Here is a 26,209-nt window from a genome sequence, read left to right on the forward strand (position 1 = left end):
TACTTCATGCATCTGGACATGCTATGAACTCATGGGCATTTTACCTCCAGCTAATCTGACTGCTCATTCCACACCTCCTCAGCTGCCTTCCTATTAGCACAAGTCCCTATTCAGGACATCTGGAGAGCAACAACCTGGTGGCCAGTGCACACGTTTTCAACACACTTCCTAGCACACGTTGTTCCAACACCCAGCAGACTAGAGACGATGCCAACTTCGGCCATGCAGTCTTGCAGTCAGCCTGTCCTTGAACTCTGAGCCCACCTCCTGCACAACTGCTTGTGAGTCACCTACATTGGAATGGACGTGTGCAAGCACTCAAAGAAGAAAAAATGGGTACTAATCTTTCTGTCACTGTTGTTCTTCAAGATCTCTTGCACATGTCCATTCAAAAACCCACCCTCCATCTCTTATTGGAGTTACTCAGTAAAAATAAACTGAAGGGGCACAGGGCTGGCAGGCATCCAAGGCCACTGGAGCTGACCCATGGATACCACTAGGGGAAAAAATTCATGCAACTGTGCTCGGGGTGCACACACACATACATTGGAATGGGCATGTGCAACACATCTTGAAGAACAACAGGTATAGAAAGGTTAGTAACCATTTTGGGTTTGGTTTTTTTTATGGTTGAAGTTTGATATGCTAAATAAAGAAAAGAGAAGTTATTTTTTAACTATTCAAACATTCCTCTGCTGTGCTCGACACTAAAACACAATAGTATTTTATTAGTGCATGAGAACCAGAAAGTAAAACTGACCAGCCTTACTTCACTGTCTAAGCTGAGTGAGACAAAACAGGGAAGGCTATTTTCTCAGCTGGTGTATATTAGTGTAGCCCCATTCAAGTCAGTGAGCCATGCTGATTTACCCCAGCTCAGAATCTGTCCCAAAAGTTGCATTATATCGGGGTCTCAAACTCAATTTACCTTAGGGCCAGGGCCAGTCCTCAAATCCTCCCAGCGGGCCAATAATGTCACTGAAGATGGTGTTCAGAAAAGAAAATGTTTATATTGTATTTTTTATTTTGAATTTCTTAGAAATAATAAAACTGTCATACAACTTTATACAATTCTTCGCCTGCCAGAGAGTTTTTAGTGTTGGCCAGCCACCTGGCAACGCTTCAGTTCTGTCAGTTTGTTGATGTTTGGCCTGTGTGACTGAGCAGTGGAAACCTGCAGGATTGCAGCAAGGTGGGCATCAGATAGTTGTGTTCGGTATTTTGACTTGTATTCATTGTGGGGGAAAAAGTGATGCTGCCTCTATGGCTGCCTCTGCCTGGCAACCAATGATGCTACCTCCATGACTGACTCTGCCCGGCAACTAGTGGTGGTATCTCCCTCTCCCCCAGCCATTTGGAGCTGCGGGGGATGGTGCCTGTAATTGAGATTGCTGGCAGCCTGTCTGCATGCATCTCTCCTCCCTGGGCCTCAGTGGGGAGGTTCTCAGGTCGCAGATGGCCTGCAGGCCGCGATTTTGAGACCCCTGCATTATATTTTTGAATATTCTTACAACTTTAATGATATAAGGTGCTGATAACAACAAAAGACAAGAATGTTTAAAACTATATGAATTTTATCATAGACTCATAGATATTTGCTTTGGTGAGGCTTTAGGCCCCAGCACTCCATTGGGATACGCTGAAGTGGGCTCCTGTGCTGTGGCCGAGTCCTAGTGAAATCAGTGGGGGTCTGCATAAGCACAGAAGTCCATGCTAGTGGATCCCGAAGCAGGACTGCGGTCTTATTGGTATTTCAAATTTTCAATTTTAGGTTAAAATTCCAAAATCTTGCTTGGCTTGGTTTCTAAAAAGCAAGAAGTAACCATCTTTCACAAAATGGTTTATTGTGCTACAGAACAGTGCATCCTGTTACAGTTAAATGTGTAGAGTAATAACAGTGTGTAACTCAAAGATGAAGATCCGCATTTGTTGTTGTTAATTGTGATTGCTTGAATGTAACTAAGGATCAGCAAAATGTCTCTGTGTAAGCATTACCATCACCGTTATGCATGATTTTGGCATCAAAGAAGCTTTTAATAAGCAGAAAATGTAGGAGTAAGGAAGTCAGGGAGCTGTGGCATAAACTGTATTTTGGAAAACTTAGTAGCATCGAGGGAATAGAGGAAGCGGGGGAAAGATGATGTGTTCGAGAGAGTAACTAGGATAATAAAAAACAGTTTGCTACCACACTCGTCTTTAACTAACTTATTTACTGTGGCCATTAGAATGGATGGTGGTTAAAAAACCGTTGTCTTCTCTTTTATTGTAGTTCCTTTATGCCACTTACATTGCTCCTTCTGCCAGCATGGATATTGGACTGCAACAGGATAAGAAAAATGAGATTTATCAGAAAATTGAGCCACCTTATGAGGATCTTTTTGACCCAGCAGAAGAATATATCCTCACCCTTCTGCTGGTACCATGGATGAAAATGGTGGAAGTAGACAAATGCATTTATGGAAAGGTAACTTATATAGGGCCAGCTAGTGAGTGCCCTTTATTCTGTCCCTTGATCATCCCCATTCCAGTTACTGGGCTTGAGTGAGTGCAGGTACTGCTCCCTCAGTGTTCCTCATAAGGGAAAGAATGGGGCCATTGCTGCAGTTCCCCTCTGCACTGACCCCTGGAGTGAGTAGGACACATTGTGGAGAGCAGGCTACTCCGTTCTGTAGATGCAACCTGCACTGTTCTCTAATGAACTGGACCAGTCTGCTCTGGGAGGGAATGTAACTTCCTGAGGCACAGGCTTTCCCTGTGGGATGGTGTGCTCTGTGCGGTCTCATAATCACACCATTGACTAAAGGTCACCTTTGATTTTACTTAGCATGAGTGGTCAAGGAGTCATTTTTTTTACCATGAAGAGATAATAAGCAGAGTTGTCAGAGTGTCATTATAATGACCCTAAGTCAAGACTAACTGCCTCAAACATGTCTTAGTGCTTAGAATTAGTTGTGGCTAATGCTTAGAGTAAGAGGAAATATTGTACAACAGACAAGGAGTGTTTGCCTGAAACACTCTACCATGTAAGCACGTGGTGAGTCTCCTGTGAAAGAATTGAGTGTATTCTGCAGGCTTATTGAGGCAGCCTGCTCAGTGTCCAATCCAGATATGAGGTGGGAGTGGCTCTCTAGACAGAGGATCTAAAGTAAGGGCTGGGCGATCCTGAGGGAGAAACTGTAAGAACAGCAAAGCCAGAAGAGAAAGTTGGAAATTCCAGTTTTGCTTCTTACAAAAAAATCAGAACAAGAAGTAATTAGGCAAGGCTGTGTGTTCTGACTGTATTCTGTATGTGGACTTTGTTTAAGAGTATGTTGGGAAATGCAACTGCTCACAAGCGGTTACAAAAATTAGGACCAAGTTTTGCTCTCAGATTCATAAAGTGTATCTGTGGATTAGGTGAGAAGGGGCAGTGATCCGTTTAATGGGAATGGGAATCTGGAAACCTGGGTTCTGATCCTCGTAGTTTCACTATAATCTTGGGTTAAGTGGCCTTCTTTTATTATATGTAAAGAAAAGAGCATTACATAATAACACCTCCATAGATGAGGGTATATTTGTTAATATTAGTAAAGCACTTTGAGATCTTTTATTGGAAATCACTATAGCAGTGAAAAGTATTATTATTATTATTATATTCTCTCTACATGCATGAACAGCTATGAGCATGCCACACATATGGGGAGACCAGGATATCAAGGTTGAAGACTGACAGGCCTGAGAACAGAATTTTGCCATGCTGTACATTTTATGCCATAATCTCTTCTCTTTCTAAGCTTTGTCACGAGAAAGATATTTCAACTACATTCTTAGTGATCTACAGAATATGCTATCAAGTATCAGAGGGGTAGCCGTGTTAGTCTGTATCCACAAAAACAACGCTGTAATTGGCCAACCCATTCATTAGTATGAAATTCCACTTAGACTTTGCCAGACTAATGTTATACTAAGCATTACACCTTTTGCAAACATTATTAACACTTAACATATACTGAGAATAGCAGCTCCTCTGACCAAGTGGTTTCATTGTAAAGCATAATTCTTAATATTTTTTATTAAAAGAGGGATGACATTTTCTGAACATTCTTTTAACATATTGTTTTAATCTAAAACCTTCTATGATTGCTTTATGTTAATTTCATGCATGCAGCCTACAATGTCTCTGTTAGTGATATAATGAGAAACTTTTATCACCCTTTCTGCACAGGTGGTGTTTTGCTTTGCTGTTGTATGGTTGTGCATAAACTTTTCAAATGTCAATACTCTAATAACAGAAGAGAGCTGGGCAGATGCGTAAAAAAATATAGGGCCTGATACTGTTGAGTCCAGCAAAAAGGAGAAGACATATTCCTTAGGGTGGACAGAACAGCACATGCTCTGGAAAGCTCTGTGCTGCTCCTCTCAGACTATGCCCTCTTGATCCAATCCACTCTTCAGTAACTTAGTTCTCCTTCTACGAAAGATCCAGCTTTGCTACTTCTTTAGGGAGAGGAGACTCCCTGTGTCCTCTTTCCCAACTTGCTTGGCAACACAGAACAGTTCATTTAGTCCATAGAAAACAAGATATTTCAACCAGCAATAAAAAAGAGGCTTAAATCATACATTTGAGGCATGGTCAAAATATCTTTTATAAAAACCCAAACACCAAATCAAACCTTTTTCATTATGGTGTCTCATCACACTTCTATCAATTCTCTCTTTAATCTTTGTACAAAATGGTCTGAAATTATTTTTCAACTTGTTTTATTATTACATATTATTTCTCAAAAAACAAAACCCAACAACGAAGAAACGGAAAAGGGTTTTCCAGCAGTAGAACAGAGTTAGATTGTAGCCCGTGGATGTTCAGATATACAAGGCTGAGTATGGTATGAGTGTCTAGATAGATGTTAATTTGGAAATATCGTCTTTTCTCTTTCATATAAGCTCTTCCATAATTAAGACCATGGTGGGGGAAGTCTGTCTGTGATGGATTACTGCACCACTACAACCTGTAGGTCCAAGTTTGGTAAATGTCCAGTTGCCACATTTGAACATTCCAACCAACACATAGATGCATAAAACAGTTACTTATGCACCTAATTGCTGATCTGAGCATACAAATGCAAGATTACTGTTGTTGTTGTTGTTAAGCACCATATATGTGCATGGGGCTACACAGATTAAAAAATACCACTCAAGTCTTTGCCCTGAACAATTTACAGTCAAAAGGCACCAACTGACACAATATGGAACAAAACAGGAAAAGCACAGAATAGTTGTCTTATAGCTTTAATATTTATTGGTTGGATTCTCTATTGAGGTGCTCATGTTTCAAAACTGGTGATGAGCATCATTTCCTAGTGAGTGCTAAAGTTCTAAGAACTGGATTGCTGCTTCTCAGTGGCTCTCATAGGGATGCAACTTGCAGTGATTTTTTTTTCTTCTAAACATCTGTCTCATTATTGGCAAGGGTGTTTCTTTTCTACCCACTGTCATTGGCAAGTTGCCTGCCCAGCTCTCCATCTTTCTATAATATGTACTTTGGGAATGACATAAGATATTATTTTTATTAGGTGGAGCTGGTGGAAGAAAGTCGACAGCTGGACTCAGTGTACTTTAGAAAGCTACAGTCTTTGCATCAAGAGAGTGTTTCCAAGAAGGATGAGGTAAGACAAGCACCTACTAACAAAAACAAACTTGATTTCTATCTCAGAGGCTTAACACTTTATGTATCAGCAATGAAAGGAGACTGTGAGCAGGTTTGATGGACCAACAGTGCTGTTCACTAGTATTAATTTTCAAATGAATGCTTGACAGCCATCATTGTTTTAATTATGGTTCCAATTCTGCTCTCAGTTACATCAGTATCTGGGCCTGATTCCACCTCCATTGAAGTCAATGGTCTGACTTCTACTGACTTCAGTGGGAGGTGGATTGGGCCCTAAATATTGAGGAAATCCTTTGATTTCAGTTGAGTGACTGGTTTATTTAAGGATAGAATCTGGCCCAATATGTTTAAAATAAAGCCGATGACAAACCTTAGTGATATATGCAACTTATTTCCTTAGGAATCGGGAAGTTTTTATATCAAGACAGATTCTTCTCCTTTTCAGCAGTGGTAATAATCTCTGTGTAGCAGCATCATTCCTTGTCTGCTTGGTTATGACAGAGCAGTGTTTCCTGTAACAGGAGAAAAAGTGACTGCATGACAGCAATTAGCAACAACAGAAGAGAAGGAATTAAAAACAATACAGAGGGATTAATGGAGGATTATTAGATTGTCCAGGTTATAGAGGTAGAAGACTTCTTTATATAATTGAAATTGTTTCTTCTGTTAGAGTGTTGCTCCTGAAGTCAGTCCCCTACCTCAGCCTGATGTTCTCCGAGAAGGACAGGTCTTAAGTGAAGTCCCTGAGGAATACAGAGATTGTAGCCTTCATGACCTGATCCACAATGGACTGGAGTTAGAACAGTTCCGACTCTTTCTTGAAGAGCATTCAGCAGTGTATGTTTGTTGTTTTTCAATAATTTCTGCACTCAAAATGCCCATTGTCTTTTATGGGATTTTTGGCATGTAAGGGTTACAGGATTGCAATCTATCCATTTTTTTTTTGAGAATTATATGTATGCATTAAAATGAGAATTTTGTTCAGACATCAGAATGGCAGTCTCAGCTGTTTGCTAGGAATAAATCTCCTGTGATGAAATCATTTGTGGTCAAATGCTGCCTGCATATGTCCCAGGGCCATTTAAAGGCATGCGCCCAACACAGACTTTGATCTATAATGAATTAAACCTTCTTTTTTTGGTAGAACAATTTGAATCTATTTTTTTTTCAAATTGAAGGCTCAGAATGACAAATATATACACACAGAATTTGGGCACACAGCTATCACAAGTGTGTAAGCAACTGCAGTTTTGGTTCATGTAGTTAACACAGTTAAATACACCATCATAGTAACTGCATGTGTAATTTATGCATGCACACACAAATTTTCAAAATTTGAGCCTACATATGTAAAATAAAGATTTCAACAGAAGTAAATGCGGGGTTTGCGCCTAACTTCCCTATATCTTCCCACATTAGTCCCCATATTTTTAACATTCCAGAAAATTGCAAAAGTACTCAGTTCTTAAGTAACTGCTGAAAATAGTTAAAATATTTCCTTTTTTCAACCTTCCAATCCCTTTTTACACTCATCCATTTCTTTAAATTAGGTTCCCCTAAACTAATGCTGAGGGTGTTGTCTACTCGTCCAGGGTAAACGGTAATATAATTATAGACTAGCATAGAGCAAAAGAGTCAAAAATGCCTAAGTGACAGGTGCAGAGCTTTGTGGAGAAAAGGCATTCTGTTTCATGGAGGATTTTGAGATTTTAAACTATGGTTTTGTTCTGATTTGGAAGCTTTAGGGCCCCTGGCTCTGAGGAAGTCTACCTAGCAAGCTGCCCCATAGCCGCAGACCCTGGAAGCCCTGTGGTCCCCAACTCTGAGGCAGTCTGCATAGTGGGCTGCCAAGGAACTGGGTGGGAGAACTGCTAGGAAACGAGGCAGTGTTCCAGCTGAACGTTTTTTGAAACTGAACTGTCTCCGTTATACATTCCAATTTGGACAAATCGGCAAATTCCAGTGAAACGTTGTTGTTAGAATTTTTCCAACCAGCTCTACTAAGGAGACTAAGTCCTAGTAGGACTTAAACTCCAAAGTACCCAAGAGACTTTTGACAATGAGACTTCAGTTTTTAAGTCAATTAGATACTTTTGTAAATTTTACCCATGAGCTAATACCTCAAAAAATGAAACAAAAGTCAGCAAATATTTATTAGAACAAGAAATTAAAGTGGTTTGGCTGGATCTCCCTCTGCATGTTTCACTTTCTGCAAATATTCTAGCAAACAAGTTTACTGTCAGGAATGTTCACAGAAACACCAAATTTTAAAAGAGAATAATCATAGAAAGTGAATTTGGAAGTGTGAGTATTGTAAATATTTCTCTTCTCCAATGAAGGAACAAAACCAGTATCATGTAACCTGTGTGTCCAATCAAGATTATCCCGTTAAAAAGCTGGAATTTTTAATATCAAATACTCATATTGAACTAATTATGAGCAATTTACAGACCAGGAATTTTATGTAGAAATTATTCATCTTTTAATATGGATAATAAAATAGTTGAGGAAATAGGAATTTATTAATAGATGATTCAAAAAGAGCACAAGAGGCAAATTCATCAAAGAAATTATTTGGTCTGGTCCACTGTAGACTGAGACTTCAAGGCATTCCCTTTCTACATCTGATTGTTGAACAAGTGGCATAGTCGTTCTCATGTTAGCTTATTTCTCATCTAGTAGGGAACAACTGAGGCAAAAAGTCTATCCCTGATAGAGCATGCAAGATCTGGACACTTGATTCCACTTCTGTTAATTGTAATTAAAATAATAACTTGTTAGAATTCTAATGAAAATGACATCAACATGGAATAATGAAGAATATTCTCATTGATTTCTTTGTAGCATGGATCTCATGTGTTGGACAGATATTGAACAATTCAGAAGGATGCTCCACAAGGAAAAAGAAAAAAGAGAGGAAAAATCTAAAGATATTAAAAACAAGTACCTAAATAAAAAATACTTCTTTGGACCCAATAGTCCAGCTACAAAAGAACAACAAGACCAGGTATCAGTATATAAAACAATATTTATACACAGCTGTCACAGTTCTGGCAGATCTCCCCCTGCTGGACACGCTTCAGGCTGCTGTGGTTGGGTCCCAGATACTGGCCATAAAGGCTTTAAGCTTCCTGAGTCAGAATAGGCTCCTCCACCATCTCTTTGTGTATCTCTGGCACATTTTCTGGGCAAGATCTCTGTCTGTTACCCTTTTCAGAGTAACAGCCGTGTTAGTCTGTATTCGCAAAAAGAAAAGGAGTACTTGTGGCACCTTAGAGACTAACCAATTTATTTGAGCATGAGCTTTCGTGAGCTACAGCTCACTTCATCGGATGCATGCCGTGGAAACTGCAGCAGACTTTATATATACTCAGAGAATATGAAACAATACCTCCTCCCACCCCACTGTCCTGCTGGTAATAGCTTATCTAAAGTGATCATCAGGTGGGCCATTTCCAGCACAAAGGAAATGGCCCACCTGATGATCACTTTAGATAAGCTATTACCAGCAGGACAGTGGGGTGGGAGGAGGTATTGTTTCATATTCTCTGAGTATATATAAAGTCTGCTGCAGTTTCCACGGCATGCATCCGATGAAGTGAGCTGTAGCTCACGAAAGCTCATGCTCAAATAAATTGGTTAGTCTCTAAGGTGCCACAAGTACTCCTTTTCTTTTTGTCTGTTACCCCTTTGCATAAATGGGACTTCAAGGTCCAGCTGCCCGAGTCCCCCAGGACCAGTGCTGAGCCCACATAGACACCCCAGTTGCTTAAACACACCCTTTCCCAGAGATCCACTTTGTGGGCACTCAAACTTACAGTTCACCTCCTTTGGGACTCATGATGGTGGAAGCAGACAGACACACAGACCTTGAAAGGTTCCAAAAGTAATCACTCTTTCCTGTAGATAGCTAAAGAATTATACATTTTTAGACAAATCAATAAAATGCCTTTACACATTTCCCTGCCTCAGTTTACTCACCAATCTTGACTGTTCTTTGGGTTTAGGTCATAGTCATCTTGGGTGTCCAGGATTCCTCTTCTCCATATGGCTTCTCCTCTGAATCACTGAGTCTCTCTCTGACCCCTTCAGACAATGCCTTTTTGCTCTCTACAGTGGTTGTTGAAAGACCCTTTATCTTATAGTTTCCAGTCCCCTTTGTCAGGTAATCAAAATCCCTCACCAGGTGAGCTGTTGACTATTTACTCCCTCCCCCCACTAGGAGCAGTAGCCATCTTTGTCCATGGGTACACCATTTAAATGGAGGATCACCAGAGTTCAACAACCCTCTATTGTTAGCCCACTGCCAGGTGCAAGAATGTCTCTTGTCACCTCCTGTGGGTGTTAACTCAATATGAGGCAAAAGACAGAAGATAAGGCAAATAAGCCCCACATTAGAAATAGAGTTTGCAGTCTGACCCAGATTCACATAGAGAGACTCCAGCTTCAAATAGAATTCATCAGCTGTCTGCAGATTCCTGAAATCATCACAATAACAATTATACAAATACATGTCTTTATTCCAGCAGAACTTTGCGTTGACTGAGAGGTGTCCACTTTAATTAGCTGTCACTTGATGAATACCCAGTTTATTTTTCTAACAGATTATTTAATTGCGATTTATTTTTGTATTTTTGGTATTCCTAGCACAGAGGTGGGCAAACTTTTTGGCCCAAGGGCCACATCAGCGTTGCAAAACAGTATGGAGGGCCAGGTAGGGAAGGCTGTGCCTCCCCAAACAGCCTGGCCTCTGCCCCCTCTCACTTCCCGCCCCCTGACTGCTCCCCTCAGAATCCCCCACCCATTCAACCCCCCCTGCTCCTTGTCCCCTGACTGCCCCCTCCTGGGACCCTCATCCCTAACTATCCCCCCCAGGACCCCACTCCCTATCCAACCTCCCCTGCCCCCCCCCCGGACCTCCTGGGACCCCACCCCCTGTCCAACCCCCCCGTCCCCTGACCACCACCTCCCGGGTTTTTGGGTGATGTGTGTGAGACCCTCCTCAACTCAGGGAAGGTATTTTATACAGTTTCAAATCGTTTGTGCCCCAAGGCCTTTGAACTAGGTCAGGCTATTCCTCAGGGGTCGAAACTTGAAAAAGACTTGCTACCTGCATTGTTTCATTATTGGGAATTTGTGTTAATTTCTCCCATTGACTTTAGTTCCTGCAGGAGCCATTCCTTATCTGACCCATTTAGCCAGGAATGCAGTCACTAGCCAGCCCATATAGATACACTTAATATTTATAAAGCTAACACAATAGTCTTTGAATGTTCCATGTTTCCATAACATTGCATCTATCACAAGGGATAAGTAACATTTGCCCATACACAAAAGAGCTTCTCTAATCTGTTATTGTATTTGGATTGTTTAGCTAATGCAGTCAGGTGGAGGCTGGGGACGCATACTTCATGATCGACTTTCCGCAGCAGTTCTGCTAGAAATTCAAAAATACGTCCAGATGAGGCTAGAAAAAAAGTGGCTGCCACTGTTCCTGGCAAAAGAACAATCTGGGGCACGTAGAAAAACAAAGGTAATGTTTCAGATATGGCCCATCCCAGTACTGTTTTCATGCTGAGATGTAGCTTACTGCTAGGGTAAGATGGTGCAGAAAAATGACAGTCAATCATAGCTCATATTGAATTTAAACTGAAGGGAAGTGACTTGTGCATACAGCTTGCAGTGTTAAGTTGATGCCTGCGAATGAGGTTTTTTTCCCTCTAATAGCCCAATCCTGCTGATGGCCTCGTTAGCCACTGAAGCTGAAGAAGGCAGTTGATGCTGCCTTCACAGCCAGCCAATATAGGGAAAAGTTGGATCTTTGCATCAGAGTTCACCCTCTCTACTCCCCCACCACACATAGTCACACCCAGAAGAAATCCAGCTCCACAGAAAAGAGTTGGAGGGATGCTCAGGGAGACAAGAGCACAAACAAATGAGCTGGTTTCCCACACTTTGCTACTCCTGTTTCTCACGCTGCCCATGTCCTCCCACCTGAAGCTGTATCGCCTACAGGAGTTACTCCAGGCCTTCTGCAGAGCTGCCAAGTGGGAAGACTGGCTGGCTTCAGGCCTGGCTTCTGACTGGTTACATTAAAGAATGATCAATTAAATTACACATGAGTGTTCAGAGTAGGGAGAGCTTTTCTCCTGCTGGCACATCGTCCTCTAGCTTTTTTGCTATGGGCATAGCTTCCACCTCACTGACTTTTATGGCAGTGTAGCTAGGATGGGATCTATGAGTGGTAGGGGGAATTACACTGCTGCTGAGAATAGCAAAAAATCCTGTTTTTAGCAGACACACACAAACTGAATGGAGAGTTTGTATTGTACTGATTGAGGCAAAACCTGCCGTTTCCAACCAGGCACTGAAGTCATTCAAATCAGACATGTAACTTAGTTTTAATTTTTTTTTAACATAAAGACGTTTCAAAGGGCTTACAAAAATTTGGGCAGATTGGATCGTCCATCTCTCTATTTGTTGATTTAGAGCACTGGACACTTTTCACGAATCTGTATTTTGTAGGTTTTTAAGTAAGCCAAATTATTTTATTTGCAAGACTATGATTTGTAACAATCATAGGAGCTTTGGTCTTTTTCTACCTCCATTTATGTTTCCTTACTATGTTCCCTATCTTATCACAAAGTGAAAGGATAAAAAGGTCCTTTAAAGCTGGGATTCTCAACCTTTTTCTTTCCTAGCCCCCCCACCCATCAACATACTATAAAAACTCCAGGCCCAGCAGTGGGCGGGGGTTTCAGATCTCTTGGCTTCAGCCACTGGTATGGGGAGGTGGGAGGCCTCAGAGCTTTAGCCCTGAGAGGCTCAGGGGTTCAGTCATGGGCGGGGGCTCTGGGATCTGGATTTCAGCCCCTGGGTTGGGGGGGCTGGGGTTTCAGCTGTGGGAGGGAGGAACCGCTTGTGGCTTTTGTCCTACAGCTCTGCATCCGGTTTCAGCCCCTCAGGGGGTGCTGAGGCTCGGGGCTTCAGCCCCGTGGCTCTGCTCCTGGCTTCAGCCCCGTGGAGGTGCCAGGGCTTGCCTTCAGTCCCGCAACTCTGATCCTGACTTCAGGCCTACAGAGGGCGCCAGGGCTTATGGCTTTAGCCCCGGGCTCCACTCCCAGTTTCAGCCCCATAAGGGGCACCGGGGCTTGGGGTGCCCAGCTTCAGCCCCATAGGAGATGCTGGGCTCGGGGCTTTAGAATCTGGTTGAGAACAGCTGCTTTAGTGTTTATTTAGTGGAATTGAAACCAGATGACATTCTCCATCCATCTTCATAATTCAGGGTGACCAAACATGCTGCGTTTGACCATGCAGCTCTTATTCAGAGAATCTTCCCTTGATTTAGGTGGGTGTTTTGGCTGCAAAGGGGCTGCCTGATCAAATCTACCTTTTCTGAAGCAGATGACTTAAAAACTGGGAGCATTTTATATCCAAACCCATTATAGCCTGCACATTAAACAAGAAGAATTTATTACTTGGCATATGAACATACTGATAATCTTGTGTTCAGCCACAGATAAGGGACATAGCTGAAGATCTCCTAATCCAGAGAAATGAGAAGAAGATTGGGTCCTGGAAGGCAAGTAAAGTATGTTATGTCTCTTTTCCCTGGTATTCCTTTGTTTCCCTATTGAAGCCTGGAGACTTCTTCATTGTTTCCCTGCTTTACATATCTAGGCCCAAGTTCACTGCTGGCATTTGTAGGTGTAATTACATTGACTTCAGTGGAGTTGTACTTGCTGACAGTGATTAATTTGGCCGCCAACTGGATGGGACTTCCAGCAATACTTGTACTAGCCAGAGGGGTCGCTCTGGAGCAATTCAGGTCTCTCCCCAGGGATTGTGCAGCAGTCTGAACTCCCCTGAGACTCATAATTGGTACTGGATTTTTAATGCACGTTCATCTGTATTTTCCATGCAGTGGACTTATTGGGACAAGCTGTTCATTCCAGCATCTGGTAGTTTATTTATTATTGAGAGTGGATTACATGCAGACACAAAAGAGAATGTGAAGTATGCAGCAGAATGGGCAAGTTTAATCATATCACACAGTATCCGTTTCATTTAGAATTGTATTTTAACCTTACAGCGCTAAGATAATATCGATTTTAAACATCTTAAACCTCAGTCATCTGACATTTCAGGAGACTTTTGCCAGTTTTTTTCCCCTTGAAGAGCAGTGAACTCTTTGTGGTTGCCAACGTGCAAGTTGTATACATTTATTCAGTCTACATTTTATTGTCTGTTGAATTCAAACTAGAGACCAGGTCACCATTACCGCTGCAGACCACTAGATAGAAAGAAATCCAAAGTGCAGGTGGGTTCTGTTAACTGGGTTTTCACCTGGTACCTGTGTTTAGGGAAATAGTTATTTGCAGCATCTCACTTAGGGCTGTGCTTTTGTCACATCTCATCATATAAGCAGGATGCATTTGATTATTTTTTCACTCCCATCTCCCAGCACTTAACCAATTCCTGATCACAGTGATCACACCACTCTGAATGGAAGCAGCTTTAGCATGTGAGGGAGGACTATAGTAAAATGATTCTTTTGAGTCAAATTTAACTAATTTTCTCTTAAACCAAGCTGATTTTTGGGTCACCACTACCCATCTCCACTGGAAGAGAAGTACAGCCCAGCTGCCTGTGCTGCAGATTGTATATAGCTACTGCATGAGGAAAGCAATATGGTATCTCAGCCCTTAGGTGACAACAGCATGCATGGTGGTCACAAAGTCGGCATCCAGAAGAGATGGTTGCAACCTCCTTCCGAGCTGAGGATGAGAAAAAGCCAGTCTAGCTGCTGTTGTCCTGAATATTCTAGTAGCAGTTGAGGGGCAAACCAGAAGTCCAGACTGTGAATCCAGTCAGCCAGTGATGAGCACATCATCTCAGACTTAGGGATTTATATTACTCCTGCCATATCATCCAGTTTCTTCCCCCACCCAATATCATTTGGTCTGTGTTATGCAGGAGATCAGGCTAAATGATCATAATAGTCTTCATTGGCCTTAAAATCTATGAATCCCCTCAGTCTTATCTGGATTATGACTCACCCAGCTTGCCCTCAGCCAAACATTAAGGGCTTGTCTTCTCTACGGGGAAGATCAATGCTGCTGCAGTCAATGCAGTGGGTGTTGATTTAGAAGGTCTTGTGAAAACCCAATAAATCGATGGCACAGTGCTCTCCAGTTGACTCCGGTACTCCAGCTCCCCGAGAAGAGTAAGATAAATCGACTGGAGAGTGTCTCCTGTCGATGCAGCGTAGTGAAGACACTGCGGTAAGTTGACCTAAGCTATGTCGACTCCAGCAACATTATTCACGTAGCTAGAGTAGAGTAACATAGGTAGACAACCCTGGTAGTGTAGACAAACCCTAAGTAATGCATGTAGCAGTTTTGGACAGTCAGAAGGCATGGAGGAGTACAACGGGGTATCATCAGTGCACTTAAGGCACCACAGTCCTTGCTTCCTTACTAACCCTCCTAGAAGCTCATACACAGGTTAAACAAGAGGGGCGACAAGCTGGAATCTTGCAGAACTTCAGGATCAAGGAGCAGTTGCCCCACCAACTCTAAGAGTGCTCATCAGTGTTACAATAAAGCCAGTCCCCAGAGCAGCCCCAACCATCCTTGTTATGGCTGCAGTTGAGCTAACAAAAGCTCATGAGCAGAGGTGTCAAAAGAGTTGAAGCTAGTCATCATCTTGATGAGTTGGGGTTATTTTCTCCTGTTTGCTCTGGGGTTTTTATACAGTTATTTAACTAGAGAATCAAGCACAGCCCAGAATAGTAACATCAACAGTCTACAGATGGGGAAACTTAGGCAGAAAGGCTAAGGGACTTGACCAAAGACAGTCAGAGTCTGTATCAGGGACAGTATTAGCAAGCAAGAGTGCTCTCAGTGCTGTCCTTAGTTACTAAGCTGTGCTGCCTCTGATTCTATTGAATTGCCCTCTTGGTGGCCCAAAGCCACGCTGGTTGCTCAGCAGAGGAACCCACTCGATGGCACCCAGATGGCTGGCAGCCAGGAGGGAGCTTGTAACGGCACTAACATCACCAGTAGCAGCCTCGGCAGCATTTCCAGCCCTGATTCTGTCTGTGGCTTTCCGAAACTTTGAGGGACTTGTTATAGTTCCCACAGTGCCCAAAAGTTAGGCTGGGTGACTGTAGCAGGGGACTGTGTATAACCTGTGATTTTATTTTACTATTAAGAGAAACCATTGACAGACTTTCAGCTCCAGCTTTCACGTTACATTTCCAAGGCTATTTGCAACAAAAAATATTCCTCTACCCCTTGCTTGCTAGCCATGGGACATTACTCCCTCCCTTTAGATCCTCATGGATTGTATACTGATGTTATAGGGTAGTTTTCAGTCATCCATCTGATAACAGCGAGGAATTGCTTGGCTTATTGTACAAGAATAATAGTAAAGCATGAGAATTGTGAGCTCAGTAAAGAAGGACTGAGGGTTGATTTCCATTCTAAACTTCATGTCAAATGAACTTCTGCATAAATTGTCTTTCTTTCTCTATCCCCTCTGGCTTTTCTTTTCGCTCACCCTTTCATGCGCTCTGTTTCACTGTCTATTTTGAAGCATGAAGATTCCCAAAATGTCTTGATGACTTTAAATCACATTTTACTATTCGTGGAATTCATTCCAGAAACAGCAAACTCTCCAGCTTCTGTTGGTGATCATGGCAACACTTTTCAAAACTGGTTTTGTTAGTGAGGTCCATGTCAAAAGCATTTTGGAGTTTTTAGCAATGTGGTTTGTTTGTTCTTTTCTCTTAGTTGCTGTTGTTTGTTTGTAGAAAACTCAAACTGTTCCCTGAAACATAGCTTGTTGCCATAATTAATAGCAATGGCTGTTTCCATTTCCTCTCTCGTCCCTCCTTTCCAAAAAATGTTGTCCCAACCAACCAACCACACAAAGAAAGAAAGAAAAGAAAAGAAAAGAAAAGAAAAGAAAGATTGCCAAGTTCTATTGTATCCTTGTCATAAACTACTGAAAGTTAGGGTCAGTGCAAAGATAAGAATCAGACAGTTTACCCTAACTAATGCTTTTGTTATTGCTTTTTGAAACAGTTTATTCAGTGCATTTTTTTCCTTTTGACAGCATGTGGACAATAAGTGGGTTTCTTCATCTAGAGAAATAATCATGTTCCGTAAAGCGCTGCTGAATCCAATAACAGCATTACAATTTCAGCGCTTTGTGTCTTTGAAAGGAGATTTACTGGAGAATGGAGTGCTCTTCTGGCAAGAGGTTCAGAAATATAAGGTATGGTGCCATAATGTGAGCAGGGGAATATCATGTAGATTTAAAAGTATATATCCATTAACATACTTCAGGAGACTTTTAACTATAGTGCCTTGATGCAATTTACTGTCAACATCAATGCCACCTGGTTCATTTTAAATTAATTGAGAATTTCATACCCATATTCCTTTGTGCTTATATACATTATAGAATCCTATTGACCTTTACAGGGATATTGTCAATTAACTCATGCCCAAAATTTTATTATTATTTATATGTTGAGCATTGATGTGCTCTGTGCTGTACAAAACACAGTGGGCATTCTTAAAATGTTTATTCAGGTTATAGATAAATTCCACTAGTATTATCCATTGTAAGTAAAGGGAATACTAATTTTATACACAATATGTACACAATTTTACAAAGGGTAAGTGTTCAGGAAAGATGCAGTCTGAGTTGTCATCATCCTCTCGTTCTCCCAAACTAGTCATGTCTCCTTTGGCCCAGATCCTCCACTGCAGTAGATCAGCGTAGCTCTATTGACTTTAATGGAACTGCACCAGAGTATTAGCAGGAAGTAAGTCATGCCTGTGTTCAGGAGAGCACAAGGACTAGTTTGTTGGGGAAGAGTCAACATGATTTTTGTAAGGGAAATCATGCCTCACCAATATACTAGAATTCTTTGAGGGGGTCAACAAGCATGTGGACAAGGGGGATCCAATGGATATAATGTACTTAGATTTTCAGAAAGCCTTTGATAAGCCTTTGACCCTCACCAAAGGCTCTTAGGTAAAGTGAGCTGTCATGGGATAAGAGGGAAGGTCCTCTCATGGATCACTAACTGGTTAAAAGATAGGAAACAAAGGGCAGGAATAAATGGTCAGTTTTCAGAATAGAGAGAGGTAAATAGTGGTGTCCCCCAGAGGTCTGTACTGGGACCAGTGCTATTCAACATATTCATAAGTGGTCTGGAAAAAGGGTTGAACAGTGAGGCAGCAAAATTTGCAGATGATACAAAACTACTCAAGATAGTGAAGTCCAAAGCAGCTACAGGGGGGTGGGATAGCTCAGTGGTTTGAGCATTGGCCTGCTAAACCCAGGTTTGTGAGTTCAATCCTTGAGGGGCCCATTTAGGGATCTGGGGCAAAAATTGGAGTTTGGTCCTGCTTTGAGCAGGGGGTTGGACTAGATGACCTCCTGAGGTCCCTTCCAATCCTGATATTCTATGATCTCACAAAACTGGGTGACTGGGCAACAAAATAGCAGATGAAATTCCGTGTTGATAAATGCAAAGTAATGCACATTGGAAAACATAATCCCAACTATACATATAAAATGACGTGGGCTAAATTAGCTGTTCCCACTCAAGAAAGAGATCTTGGAGTCATTGTGGATAGTTCTCTGCAAACATCCACTAAATGTGCAGCGGCAGTCAAACAAGCAAACAGAATGTTGGGAATCATTAAGACAGGGATAGATGATAAGACAGAAAATATCATATTGCCTCTATATAAATCCATGATTCGCCCATATCTTGCATGCAGATATTGGAATTGGAAAAGGTTCAGAAAAGGGCACCAAAAATGATTAGGGGTATACAACAGCTTCTGTATGAGGAGAGATTAATAAGACTGGGACTTTTCAACTTGGAAAAGAGATGACTAAAGGGGGATATGATAGAGGTCTGTAAAATCATGAATGGTGTGGTGAGAGAAAATAGGGAAGTGTTATTTACTCCTCATAACACAAGAACTAGGGGTCACCAAATAAAATTAATAGGTAGCGGGTTTAAAACAAACAAAAGGAAGTATTTCTTCACACAAAGCACAGTCAACCTGTGGAACTCTTTGCTAGAGGATGTTGTGAAGGCCAAGACTATAACAGGGTTCAAAAAAGAACTAGGTAAGTTCATGGAGGATAGGTCCATCAATGGCTGTTAGCCAGGGTGGGCAGGGATGGTATCCCTAGCCCCTGTTTACCAGAAACTGGGAATGGGCGACAGGGGATGGATCACTTGGTAAGTACCTGTTTTGTTCATTCCCTCTGGGGCACCTGGCATTAGCCACTGGTCAGAAGACAGGACACTGGGCTAGATGGACCTTTGGTCTGACCCAGTATGGCTGTTCTTATGACTACGACAATGCCTGGCCCCTACACATAGGCTGCAGAGAGTGGGGAAGGCTGCTGTGATCAATTAATGTGATCAATGATTATTATTATTTATCATTCATCCCATATTGCAGTAAGAGATGGAGACCTCAGTCAGGATTGGGGCCCAGTGGTTCCAGGCACTGTATGAACACAAACACTAAAGACAGTCCCAAGTAGGAGTAACAAACAAATGGAAGGGCTGGCAGGAGGGAGGATGAGGATAATAGTGTAAGAATATGTGGTTGCTTGGGCAAGCTATGAGCTTAATTTGCATGTTTCAAGGTTTATTTAAAAAATAAATAATAGCTATAAATAAATGAGATACTAATGATACCAGTAATCATTGCTGGCCACCTGCTTAGCCATCATAAATACAAGTTAACACATGAATAATGCTGCCACCACAGAAAAGCAGAGCTGGCTCATCAGGCTTTGAAATTACTGAACCCTAAGTGCTTCCCAAGGCCACTGGTTCCGAAGGCACAGCAGAACTGAGACTCTAGCTAAGGCTATGAGATGGTGATTCACTTGTTACTCCAGAACTGGGAGTAGCGCTGAGAGGCCAAAACCCACACACAAATGACTGAGGTTTATGTTGGTTTGTGGTTCTCCCGAGCTACATTATGGAGAAAAGTGGGCTCCAATTTGAAGTGTTTTCTCTGTGGACATATTCTATGAAGAAAGCTATTGTTTTACCCTCCATTTATGTTAATTTTATTTATTTTCCTATCTAACAAAGAAAAGTACAATCTGACCATAATTATACATGCACACAATTTGGCAGAGTTGGCAGCTGCTGCTCTTCATAGATGCCAAGGACTAGACGAGCAGGCGCGTTGCAGGTCAGGATGTACCATAGGACCATTGCCAAAAAGCTGTGTGCAGAACTTTGCATAGTGCCTGCCTGCAGTGCCTGGATCATATTGTGCCATTGGTTTTCAAACAGAACTCCCTGTGAGAGTTGACGTCTGCAGTGCTCCTTACCACCTGGCAGATTGGTAGGATATTTTTGGGCAACTAAAAGATAATAAATAAGAAGAAATGACTTTTAAAATAAATATTAGACCATAGGATTTTTTTCTGTCTGCTACACTATGTTCTGCCTCTTATCTTTCCTTTTATATCCTATGGCTTGTTTCTCTTTCCTCTATGATTTATTTGATATTTTTTACATCCTAAATTAATAAGAAAAGGCATAATATTATTGTAGGATATGATGAATATGGTTTTCTATTGTCCTTTCAAACATGCATTTATCTTTTCTCATTGTAATTGTTATCATCTTTGCCTTTCACACCATTAAAAAGTATTAATAATAAAAACAAAACCGTTCTCTGAATTATGAAATATCTTTTAAAAACAATGGGGTTTAATTTCCTTTCAGATTAAAGATCAAGTTGCAAAACAAATTCTTCTATCAAAAGTTAACCCAAATTCTTGAGCTCAATCAGATCTGCTCCCACAGGTTCTCTAGAGTGCTCACTGCATCTTAATAGAGATATTTAAGGAACTGTGATAAACTCATAATACTATGGAAAGTTAGGAATTCTGCATAGAAGGAAAATGCATATCAAAGGATTTGAAGGCAGTTCTTCATAACATTTTCTCATAGGATAATGCTGCCACTGCACTTCGTCAGAGCTTGACTACACAGCACTTGCTTTCAGTCACAGGTTTTATCAGAATTATAGGATCATAGGAATGAGACCCTTGCAAGTGAATTCCTGTTCTCCATGTTTTAGTGCTGTGTCCACTCTACTTTTAATAATCCCAAGCCATGGGACTTTGGGAAACTATAAAACAATCCTGAAGATCTCAGTGTCAGGAAGGTTTCAGAGTAACAGCCGTGTTAGTCTGTATTCGCAAAAAGAAAAGGAGTACTTGTGGCACCTTAGAGACTAACCAATTTATTAGAGCATAAGCTTTCGTGAGCCTAAATTGTTCCCTTTCTTAATTTCATGCCATTTCTCCTGGTTAGAGCTCCTTATACCATCCTGAGTCATTCTTATCTCACTGTTTGTAGGGAGTCTCCTTGTCCCCTTTAGTTATGAGTCACCATGCTATCCATAGACTTTTTTGGAAATCAGTCCTTCTCACGCCTTCGTGTTTGGAACTACCTTACTTTTGTCAATAACATGCTGACATTGAATCTAGAATATCAAGTGCACAGCTTCACCAGAAGCACATTCAGGGACTATCACGTCTGCTCAATGACTATGAATACAACCCAGGATGTCATTGGCCTTTTATGGTGTCATTTGTTGTTAAAAAAGTCAATGCAAGAATTCTGTTGCATCTTAGTTAAGGGGGGGTGTGTGTGTATGATCAGTGGTGCAAGTAAGCCGGTACGGTCAGGTACACTGTACCATTAAGATATTTATTGCTGGTACACCATACCAGAAAGACACATTCGGTATCTGCTGAACACCCAGGGCTGTCTCAGGAACCACAGCGGCGAAAGGAGCAGAACGTGGGGCTGCTGGGTTGCCCCACGCCAGCAGCTCCTCTGGCACGGCTGTACCATCCCCGGTCCCGGCCCCCAGCTCTTCCACACAGCTGTATCTCCTTTCTGGGGTCTGTATAGCCCTGCCAGAGAACAGGGCTGCGGGCGGGGATGGGGGCGGTACAGCTGCGCTGTAGGAGCTGCTGGCGTGGGACCACCTGGCAGCCCCACATTCTGCTCCTTTTGCCACTGTGGTTCCTGGGAAAGCCTTGCAGTTCAGTGGATACCGATTTCTGTCCATGGATATCCACATCCACAAGTATAAATTTGTATTCATGCAGGGCTCTAGTCATAGAACATTTTTTGTGAGGCACGGGCGACTGGCGGGAGGGGCACAAAGGGTCAAGTGACCCTCCCTAGGCCTGTGGTTGGGAGAGGAAGGGGCTAGAAGGCCAGCGCCTCTCCTCTTCCAGCCATGCTGCCTGAGACACTGCCCAGTGCAGTGCAGCAGCTGCCTGGGAGAGCCAGGCACTCTTCCAGGCAGCTGCTGTGCTGCACCGGGCAGCATCCGGGAGTGGCTCTGGGGCCTGGCTGCCAGGAAGAGCAGCCGAATTACAGAAGGAGCCGGTGCAGTGGGAGGACAGAGCCTTCCTCCCAGGTAATGGGGGATGGGGAGAGCACAGTGGCCCCGGGCTGGGAACAGGGCAGGGAGGAGGTCACATGGGAGGTCGTGTGTGGGGGTCACGTGAGGAGGTCGCATGCCCCCCTTTAGCTGGTGCCCCACTTTGTGTCCCTCCCATGAGTCGTCATATCGGTAAGAGTTAAAATCTACTTGCACCACTGTGTGTCATAATTATTTGCATATAACTGATCTTTACAAAAGCTAAGCAATCTGAATAAGGACTGAATGACTAGTTACTGATGAATAATACATTCACTGTATGCTGCATTTTCCACTGTTCAGGATTTGTGCCATTCTCACTGTGATGATGCCACTATCCAGAATAAGATCACAGCTATCATCAACTGCTTTATTAATTCCACCATCCCACCAGCTCTGCAAATTGACATCCCACCGGAGCAAGCTCAGAAGATTATAGAGCACAGGAGAGAACTAGGGCCATATGTATTTAGAGAGGCACAGGTAAGACGAAGGGGAAGGTTGAGGAGAAAAGTATCAGATTTGGTTAGAGATGTTGTGCCTGATCTTTAGAGATGGTCTCTGTTATTATGGGCACAATTTTGGGCCCAGAAATCATTGTGGGCACAAAGTTGCTGTCATTATATGAATTGTTATCCTGAAAAATAAAGGGTCAAGATGTGGGAGAGACCTCTGAATATTGTTAATCACCAATACACTGTATAATCTTTTTCAGCTGGTTTTACCATGGGAAGGGGTGATCAGCCCTGCATTAGGAGTTCTTGCTTTAGACCTACTACTCCATTTTACTGAATTGCTTGATGTGAATAGTTAAAATGTAGGGACCAAATTTTGTGGTTTGAGGAACCACTTAAGTAGATACAAAAAATGTTACGGACATTAGCAAAACACAAAGGCAGCTTATAACTTACTGAAAATGCTGCCTTTTCTTTTTCCTTTTCTTCAGAAGGTCTGTGTAATAGGAACAGGCTGTGAACAGGTTTTTTCTCTCTCTGCTCATTCTGCTGCACAGACCAAATAAGGTCATTTGTAAACCCACACTTTTTACCTTCTATGGTCATTACCTTTTATACTTCTATTCCTCAAAACCATGTAGCTGTGCCTTTTCCCACCAAATTCCTACCCCTTTTTAAAAAATCTATTAATGCAAATCCACAAAACATTCAGATCATGAGGTGAATGATTTGGAAGACAGGAGGATTCATACAGATCATAAGATAAGGGAAGATGCTGATTTAAGGGCCCAACTTGTATAGAATGCAGCAAAGTCCAGAAATACAGCGTGGGACTAATGGAAGAATTTGGCACAACGATATGACTGACATTCTTATCAAATATCACTATTAAGCACATTGACCTCAATTTTGTAAAGTGGTGAGTGCCCTCAACTCCCACTGAAGTCAAGTGACAATACAGGACTTTCAGCAATATCATGCCTTAGTACAATGTGTTAGCAGAATGTATTGCTCTCTGATTGCTTTTTTTTTATTGTTTTTCTTATTCCAGTTCAAAAAAGACCCCATGAGAGATTATATCATTTAAAAATTATCCAAGATTTGCTCATAGATCTCTAATGTGGTTTAAGAGCTTTTCCAGAGGCAAAAAAAAAAAAAAAAAAAAAAAATTCCTTTCTCTTAAGGAGGGCAAAAAAACAAAGCTGTCTCCCTGATGAACAGAATATTTGGAATACTTAAGCAGAAGAATGGTGTAAAAAGCAATCCAAGTGGTGAATATTTTATAAAGAATACTTGTAAAAAATGATGGATGTTTTCATTAATGTAAACAATTGTTTACGGAAATATAAAAAAGAGTGTCTTTTAACTGTGTTTTAGGAATATTTCTCACCAGTAACAAACATACTGATGAGAAGCATGTGCAGAGCAAAGCTAGACTGAAATGTCAAGAGACAATACGTGGGAGGAAACGTGCTGTGTACTAAAAAGGAAATAGTTATTGCATTGTTATGGTAAACTACATTTACTTTTTACAGTACACTCTGTTTTCTTAACATAGTCATGTTATGCTTCCTTTTCTTTCTGCTCAGATGACTATTTTTGCTCTTCTGTTTAAATTTTGGCCAAAATTTTGTGAATTTAGAAGCAATTTGGCAGATGAGAAAATTTTGCCTACTTTGGAGCGAAAAAAGGAAAAGAAGAGACAAAAAGTGAAAAGAAAAACAACAGAGGAAAGACTTGCACTCGTAAAGGTGAGAAGCTGAAATACCATAAACACATTTTTCAGCAAACAAGAGTAAAACATTCAAATATTCCCTCTATGGGCCATGAGAAGACTCCCATTGACTTCAATTGGCTTTGGATCAGGCCCTAAATGTCTTTTGTTAGAATACAGGCTTCAGATACAATTCAGTCCTTGGAGAATTAGGCTCCAGTCCTGCAAACACTCACGCATATGCTTAAATTGTGTGCTTAAAGATAAGTCCATGGGTAAGTGTTTGCAGGATTGGGACATTTGTTCTCCCTCTCATTTTAAATAGGGTGGAAATATATTTCTGTTCATCTCTTGTGGTGAGGGAAAAAGTAAAAACATGAAAGGCTAAATTTTCAAACGGACCTGCATGTGCTGCATACGTAAAACTGTCAGTTGCACATGGAATTGCATTAGAACACGCTGTCATTGTCAGTAGACCATGCTTAGCTGTTTACTATCAGGCCACAAATTATATTTAAAATCAACATGTTTCTTTGCATATGTAATAAAAAGCACTTTTAGATTATTCAAACAAAGATTTTGAAATGCCAATACAAGATTCTCTCCTTATCCTCTTTGTTTATTTTTTGCATTTCCCTAAGCGCTGACAATGACATTATCAGTCTACTCACTTTCACTTTTGTTAGTGGGTAGTTTCTAATTTGTCTGAGTTGTTAGTTTCTCATGCAGTAGTAGAAGTAGGCTGTGTTTGGGATGCAGCTACTACAGGGGAATGTTTGTGAAGCTGTTTATCTTGAAATTTTGTTTTTAAAATATGGAAAAAATTCTGTTGATATTTTGTGTGATGAAAGGTTGCGTTTACAAAATCTAAATGTTGGGCCAACTGTGATACGTGTGTGTCCCTTTAAGAGCAAATAAATTATTACACCTGCAAGCCTTCTAATTAGCACTTATATAGCACTGTACGTATTCAAAATACCGTACAAACAGGTGCTCAGATACTGTAGTGATGTGAACTATATGAGTAGCTAGATAGGTAGAGACATTAACTAATAAATCCTCACAACAGCCTGGGAGATCATGTAACTATTATTATCCCCTTTTAGAAAGGGAAACAGAGACACAGAAATGCTGTGGCTTTCCCAAGGCCACACAGCTGTCAGTGTCAAGCCAAGACCGAAACCCCCAGCTCGTGCTCATTGCTCCAGAGCACATCTTCTCCCTACTGAAATGCCTGCATGGGCATGGATAAAGAGAGCAACATTTATGGGTAGTGCATGTTTGTGTCTTCACCTCGGTAAAAACAGACTTTTCCTTCTCTCTAGTTTCTTTCTTTTTTTTGAAGACTATTGTTTGAATGGAGTTTGGAGCAACAAAGCTGAAACTCCCTAGCCCTTATATAGCACAAAGAAAGTCCCGTGTAGAAGAGGAGATTGTTATGGAGTAAGGAAAAGTTGATGCCTGTGCAAAATCTTTTCTTTACATTATTTGAATATTTTAATATTCTGTGTATGTGCCAGTCAGCGTTAGGGGAAAATCCAGCTCCTTCATCTGTGGCTGTTGATGGCCCTGTGGCAGTGAATCCAATGTAGAGGGGCTGGACACAGGGGAGCTATACACGGGTTGCATCATCTCTGTCCAGTGCAGAGTCCAGCTCTATGCACAGTCCCTGGGTGGCAATGTGCTGGGTTGTGTGGGCGTGAGGTGAAGGTTGCCCATAGCAGGGCCAGAGGATTCACTCACATGCCAGTATTTCAGCTATTGGGCTGAAGTAGCTGTTGTGAAGGTCGCAAGCTTGAGGGAGGCTGTTCTCCCCCCTCCCTTTCTGCACATCTACCCATGGCCAAACCCAGCAATTCATCCTGGGCTTTGAGCT

At 41.7% G+C, this 26,209-nt stretch overlaps 1 protein-coding gene across 1 annotated transcript in view; it reads left to right on the forward strand.

The window, feature by feature from the left end:
* RGS22 (regulator of G protein signaling 22) overlaps window positions 1-26,209 on the forward strand; it is a 100,432-nt gene that overhangs the window by 64,308 nt on the left and 9,915 nt on the right. The window contains exons 16-24 of the mRNA XM_084621318.1: window positions 2,270-2,464; window positions 5,553-5,645; window positions 6,318-6,484; window positions 8,492-8,654; window positions 11,022-11,180; window positions 13,161-13,238; window positions 16,769-16,930; window positions 22,468-22,647; window positions 24,209-24,370. Of these exons, the coding sequence (XP_084477444.1) occupies window positions 2,270-2,464; window positions 5,553-5,645; window positions 6,318-6,484; window positions 8,492-8,654; window positions 11,022-11,180; window positions 13,161-13,238; window positions 16,769-16,930; window positions 22,468-22,647; window positions 24,209-24,370 (1,359 nt within the window). The remainder of the gene's footprint in view (window positions 1-2,269; window positions 2,465-5,552; window positions 5,646-6,317; window positions 6,485-8,491; window positions 8,655-11,021; window positions 11,181-13,160; window positions 13,239-16,768; window positions 16,931-22,467; window positions 22,648-24,208; window positions 24,371-26,209) is intronic.

This window comes from Lepidochelys olivacea (genome assembly GCF_965140295.1).
Source record: "Lepidochelys olivacea isolate rLepOli2 genome assembly, chromosome: 2".
NCBI classification, from domain to species: domain Eukaryota; kingdom Metazoa; phylum Chordata; order Testudines; family Cheloniidae; genus Lepidochelys; species Lepidochelys olivacea.